The 6353-nt window shown below is 27.8% G+C and overlaps 1 protein-coding gene across 2 annotated transcripts; it reads right to left on the bottom strand.

Annotated features, from left to right (window-relative positions):
- Positions 1–3246: 3246 nt before the first annotated feature.
- On the bottom strand, positions 3247–6353 carry LOC112797042 (trihelix transcription factor GT-3b). 2 transcript variants are annotated; one of them, XR_003818188.2, is made up of 3 exons: positions 5715–6343; positions 4734–5440; positions 3247–4235 (listed from the first exon to the last, which is right to left on the bottom strand). XR_003818188.2 is itself a non-coding variant. In XM_025839790.3 (2 exons), the coding sequence occupies exons 1-2, from the start codon at positions 6045–6047 to the stop codon at positions 4868–4870; spliced, it is 906 nt and encodes a 301-aa protein (XP_025695575.1). In that variant the 5' UTR covers positions 6048–6353; the 3' UTR covers positions 4672–4867. The 2 variants fall into 2 exon arrangements, 1 of the variants encoding a protein (XP_025695575.1); XM_025839790.3 differs by lacking the exon at positions 3247–4235 and having other exon boundaries at positions 4672–5440; positions 5715–6353.

Genomic DNA, 6353 nt, shown 5'->3' with positions numbered 1-6353 from the left:
AACATTTTATATCAAGAGATACAAATATAACATTAGAATAGAAATTTTTAGAATTAGAACTAAAGGAAAAAATTGAAGTTTCTAATTATATTATACATACTTATATCGTTATATCATACTCTTATTTATAGAATATTTTTTTAATTAAATAGACTATAAACCAAATATTAATGCTAACATATTTTTGTTATTTCTAAAAAAAATAAAAATATAAAAGTTCACATAAATCCAAAAAAATCTTATGAAAAAACATATTCGATATAATTATTTATGTGTTTTCCATTATTAATATAACTTGATTTTTCGAAGTGGATTCGTAACGAAAATAAACTGCATGATTACTAATAATTCCCGGTTTCTTTTGTGACCTAAAAGGTAAAATTATAAAATTCTACAAAATCTAAACAAATAAAGTTCAACTTTGGTGATCCGATCCGCACCAACAAAGATAAATATCAACTTTATATTCCTTAGCCCTTTATATATGTTCCTCTCATGTTTATGATAAATCATATGCAATAATATTTTTATCAATTTTATTTTATTTTTTTAAAAAAATGAGTCTTCATATTTATTTTGAGCCTATGAAATAAAGTGCAGCTAGCCCTCATCACCAGCCGCAGATGTTTCTAGTGAAATATGAATTGTCACTCAAATCCCCAAATAAAGTTTGCCGACATGTAACCTTGATATCTAGGTTGCCCACTTTTCTTTATTTCACTTCTTTTTCATCTGATTGGGAAGTTAAACCACCCTTTTTATTCCTAATTTTATTATAAGAACTAAAATCAAATAATAGTATATACAGCCATTTTTAACTATATATAAAAATTGATTATTTTTCATCAAACACATATAACAATATAAAAACTGTATTTTTTAAGAATAATGTTAGGTACGTAACTAATATTATAGCAATTAAGTTCAATTGATATTATAGCAAGTTAGTAAATAAATTCAACATGAAATCTATTAAAATTGATTTTTTTATTAAATTTAAATTTCAGATTTTTTTTAATGAGTTTCAGATATTATTATTTTTAAGAGTTTTAAACATTTTTTTTAATATTCAATAATAATAGACCTCAAGATTATTATTCTTTAATTTGTCTGATCCAGTGCATATTAATAACTAAGTTAACTACTTAACTATATTCAATAAATATATAATCTTATGTCTACTATCTAATATATTTTTTTTTTCACACTGCTAAACCATTTTTATTGATTTGATTGCTTTTCAAAATTACATGATAATTAGGTACTCAAATATAGGAAAGTTATGAATCTCTATCGTCCTAACTTTAAATAGGACATCTTACCATCAACTATTATATATATGTCAGCTTTAATTAAGTAGAAATTAAAGCAAGAAATTTGTACATGCACCGGCTTTGTTTCTTTGTTATTAATATAAAATAAATAAACAAATAATGCAAGAAATTTTTGCAAGTTCAGTATAACTCAATTATCATAATATTCAAAGCCACTAAGAGTGATCTTGCTGTAAAAATCTTATATAGTAGTATGCATGCATGAAATCATAAATTCGAACTACATTATTGTTAAGAAAAAATATAGAAAATTAATTTTTAAGTAGTTAATAGTTATTTATTTATTTATTTAACTTTTATTTTTGTAGAATTTAGGGTTTAGAGTTAGAATTTAGAGTATATAATTTAAGATTTAGAATGTAAGATTTAAAATTTAGAATTTTAAATTAAAAAAAAAGTTAACTGATATAGTTGAAAAAAGTTAACTAATTCTCTAATTGAACTCTATTGTTAATTATGTATAAACAAAATTATACTTATCCCCAACTTATTTCCAAGATCACTTTTGAAAATAAATGCACAGACAGTTGAAAAGAAATCACCAAAATATACCACAATAATAATATGGCAATTTTTTATAACTTGATCTCCTGCAAAATTTTAAGATATATATATAATATGAAAATCCAAATGCAAAATAACTATTCACATTTTAGGTGGTATATATATATCATAATAAGAAGCCAAGAAACTTTTTTGCTTTGATTTATTATTTAATGTTTAACGTCTTGTCTCTTTGGTAGTAATAATTTTCTCCTAGTTACTGAAATAGTTGAGAGTAAAAACAAATTCTTATTCACATTGCATCTAAGAATAATATTTCCACCAATTGTTACAGCTTTCTTGAGTTAAACAGTTATTCTATCTCTATATGATTGATACCTATGATCCTCTTTTTCTTTTATGGCTACGTACGTTATTTTCCTAATACTAAAATTAAAAGAAAAACAGAATCACTTCATCAGCATGCAAGACCCCACGGTTTCAAACTTTCAATATTGATTTATTGCTCTAATTAATAACAATCTTTCTATGATTTATATCTCTTAGTTAACATATTTGTAATGTTTATAATATAATTAGACCTAGTTGGTAAAACCTCTTATATATTTGTGCTTTTAGTTTTAAAAAGTTGGATGTACTTTAAAAAGTATCTATGAGTATTTTTTTTAAAACTAATTTGTATTTTTAAAGTTAAAAATCTTATATAATATTAAATATTAATAAATATCTATATCTTTTATTATATATATATATGCCATTTTAAATATTAAAAGTAATTTTATCAAGCATATTTTTATAATTTATTTATTGAAAATTATTTTTAGTGTGATTTATTATAATATAGAAAACATCTTTCAAAGATTTTATATTAAATTATCTTTAAAAGTCAAAACTTTACCAAATCATAAATGTATTAATTTTGTTAGAGATATAAATTTTTTTTTATTAGTTGAAATTTTTGAAAAAAAATAGTATTATTATATGATATCAGAATTTTATATCTAAAAAATCTAAAATTCATTTCTTGATGAGTTTAAAAAAATAAATAAAAAACTATAAAAAAAATCAAGATTGTTATTTTAAAAAATATTAAAAATAGAACCATTAATATTTTTTTTTATGAACTTTAAGTTTTAAAAAAAGTAATGCGATGGTAAATTCAACTAAAACTTTTAGATGCATACACTAAATTGCCAATTCATGACATACCGAAGGAAGTAAGAGAGTGATGATGATATGGGACCATGATTAATATTAATTAGAACTACTTGTATGTCTTCTGAATATGTTCAAAATTTATTTACTCAAACAATATCCAACCGACACTACTTTTTCTTTTTTTATATATATAAATATGCACTTAAAAGTAGTATAAACGTAAAAGAAAAACAATGAGTGGCCATATATGTTTTTAAATATGCTTTGAATATTCTAGCAGTATATTAAAATTTTATATGAAAAAAAATATAAGTGATCCAATATATATATATACACTTGTGAAACTACAGTTATAAAGTCACAATTTCATACCTGAGGCAAAGGATTTTCAACTCTTATGATTGTGTGAGCTCTGATATCTCATCACATGCACATGTCAATGTCAAACCATTTGGAATATCTCTTTTCATGCAACAACCGAATCAGCTAGCTGTTTCAATAATAATAATAATAATAATAATAATAAACCTCGTCCATACAAACTAATTAACCTCTCACATATCTCATCCAAAACTTTGGGATGAGATCATGATTCAACTCAAAGGTAATCAAATAATGATGATATTCTTTTGTGAAGTATATACATATATATAGTATTGTTAATTAAACCTCCATATATACATCATTTGAATTCACAAATATTTCATAAATATTCATAAACATATCATTATTTATCTATCTTTAATTCCTTAATTAGTTATTATGGTTTACCTTCAATCTCCCAACATGTCTTTTCTAATGTCAATGCATTTACCGACAACCTTTAGTATGATGAATACCTTTTGATATCAAACAATATGAGAGTAAGGAACAATTGTATTATGTGTATACATACATATACAACTCTAAAAACCCTACTTCATCATTTAATACAATTAATTTACCAACATATAATACCGAAATGCATGGAAGTAGAGTATAGAAATTTAGCATGATACATAAAAGAAGTTAAATTATTCATGTTAATCAAAATAAAGTGAAAGCAACAAATGTAATTGTGTGTGTGTGTGTGTATGTGTAGAAGTAGTGATGAGTATCCATTGTAGCAAAAATGGGCCATTAACCTAAAAGCTGTGCTCTTCATATACGTTATGGAATAGACAACATGATGAACCATTATCTTGCGGCCAATGCCTTGTCCATCATTCTTTTTGCCCGTTTTCGGTTGTTAGTTAGGCCCTGCAAATTGTGTTCAATTTTATAATAATATAATCTATTCATCTACACCAACTACCGGAGGAATCTCTATGAAAACACCATTGATAACCTTTTGGATATACTTATGAAAAACATCAATGGGTCATCTCTCAATTATAGCAGAGAGACTTGCATGACAAAAAGCACATACATAATTATTATCTGATAGTTGTCTAATTCAAAAAAATAAAAAGAAAAAATTCTTAAAAGTATAACGATTAGAAATATAATTATTTATGTCTCTCACTTAATCAGTTCAAATTTTTAAGAGAAATTATTTAATGATATAATATCACAATTGTTATTATCTGAAAATCTAAAGTTCAATTTGTAGTAATAACCTTAAAAAAAGGTAAAGTAAAGACAAATACGCAAATATTATCCAACCAAAAATGCAACTAAATGAACCATAAAAGCGTTGGAATAATAATAGTGTTTGATATATATGATAAATGAAAAAGTGTAGTTATAAAGACAAACCTCCATAATGTGTCAAATTAAGCTTTGCTTCATCATCATCATCATCATGAGCAATTCAGTAGCATAAACACAGTATGAAAAGGAAGTTAGTTCTAACCAACAAAGATAACTAACTAACTAACTAACTAAGTTGGTTATTGATCTTGTTGTCTTGAAAGCTTGTTGAGAAGTGCAGTGATAAGAGCATCTCTCTTATGAGCCCTAGCTTCTTCCCTAATCCTCCATTGTTCTTCACTCTCCCTCCATCTCTGCTCCATCATCATCCTCTGATTCTCCAAAGCCTCCATTGTCTGCCTCCATTCCAACTCCTTCAACCTCCGATCATTCTCCCTCGCCTCAAACACCGACATCCATTGCGCCTCCATCTCCATCTGTTGCCTCATAAACTCCTCCAGAATCCCCTTCAGATGCTTCAAATTACTCGCACCACCACTATCTTCCACCCTCTTAACCTTCTTTAATCTTTTCTTTCTCTTTACATTCTTTTGTTGAGGATCTCCTAATTCGCTCTCTTCCTCTTCTTCGTCGTCCGAAGACAGCTGCGCTGTCGCAGCTTTCTTCTTGTTATTAGAAGAACCTCCTCCTCCGCCTCCGCCTTCTGTTTCGGCCCAAAGCATCCTCTGCATTCTATCGGTGAAGATAGCTTGAAGCTCGTTGTAGAATGGGAATTGCTGCCTCATTGCTTCTGCCTCCATCGTTTCACATCCCTTTTAAATCTCAATACCAAAACACAACTCTTAACAACGACACTATATAACTATATATAGAGAGCGAGGAACAATTTTTTTAAAAAAGAAAAAATAGACAATTAATTAAAAAAAAATTTTATGCTTTTCTATGCGGTAAAGGAAGGGAATTGAAAAGAAGAGGGAAGAGGAGACGGTTTTGTGTTGTTTGTTTTAGGAGGTTAAGTGATGTATTAATAATTAAATAATTGAAGAAATGAAATAATTTAAAGGTGTTATTAATAAGGTAAGGTACCTTATAACGGGTAACAAGGTTTTTCCACTTGCACTTGCACTGCTCAGCGCTTCGATGGTAACCCTTTTCTTTCATGGTGTTGGAGATGACTTCCCAGAGCTGCTTGTTCCTCTTTGTCTCCATGAAAGTCTGATCCAGCTCTGCACGGATCATTAGGAACTCCTTTGTTTCTTGGATGCTCCATTGAGGGAACCTACTATCTCCTGTCACATCAACAACCACAACGTTGTTATTAGTTCCTGCACTCGTTGTTGTTGCTGCACTAATATTATGACGTTGTGGCGGTGGGTATTGTTGTTGACGATGATGATGATGGAGATGATGACTTTCCATTATTTATCGAAAAGAAAAAAGAAAAGATTTGAAGTGAAAGTGAGATCCAATTCAAATTAAATCAGATCAAATCATCCAGAAAAAGGAAAAGAAGAAGGACATGGAGCAGTGATGAATATTAATATGGTATATGAGGAAAAGGTTTTGAGGTATGTTGTTTGAGGGGGTTATGGAATTTGAAGAGAGAGAGAGAGATGAGAGAGAAAAAGAAAAGAAGAATATATATGTAGGTTTGTGAATTGCGAGGGATGTGGCGTGGTGTGAACGAGAGGCAGGTGTGAATGAATTGCGTATTTGATAAGAGAG

Source organism: Arachis hypogaea, chromosome 4 (assembly GCF_003086295.3).
Source record: "Arachis hypogaea cultivar Tifrunner chromosome 4, arahy.Tifrunner.gnm2.J5K5, whole genome shotgun sequence".
Classification (NCBI taxonomy): domain Eukaryota; kingdom Viridiplantae; phylum Streptophyta; class Magnoliopsida; order Fabales; family Fabaceae; genus Arachis; species Arachis hypogaea.
Note: the sequence above shows the minus strand (reverse complement) of the source record. Positions and strands in the feature narration are given on the sequence as shown.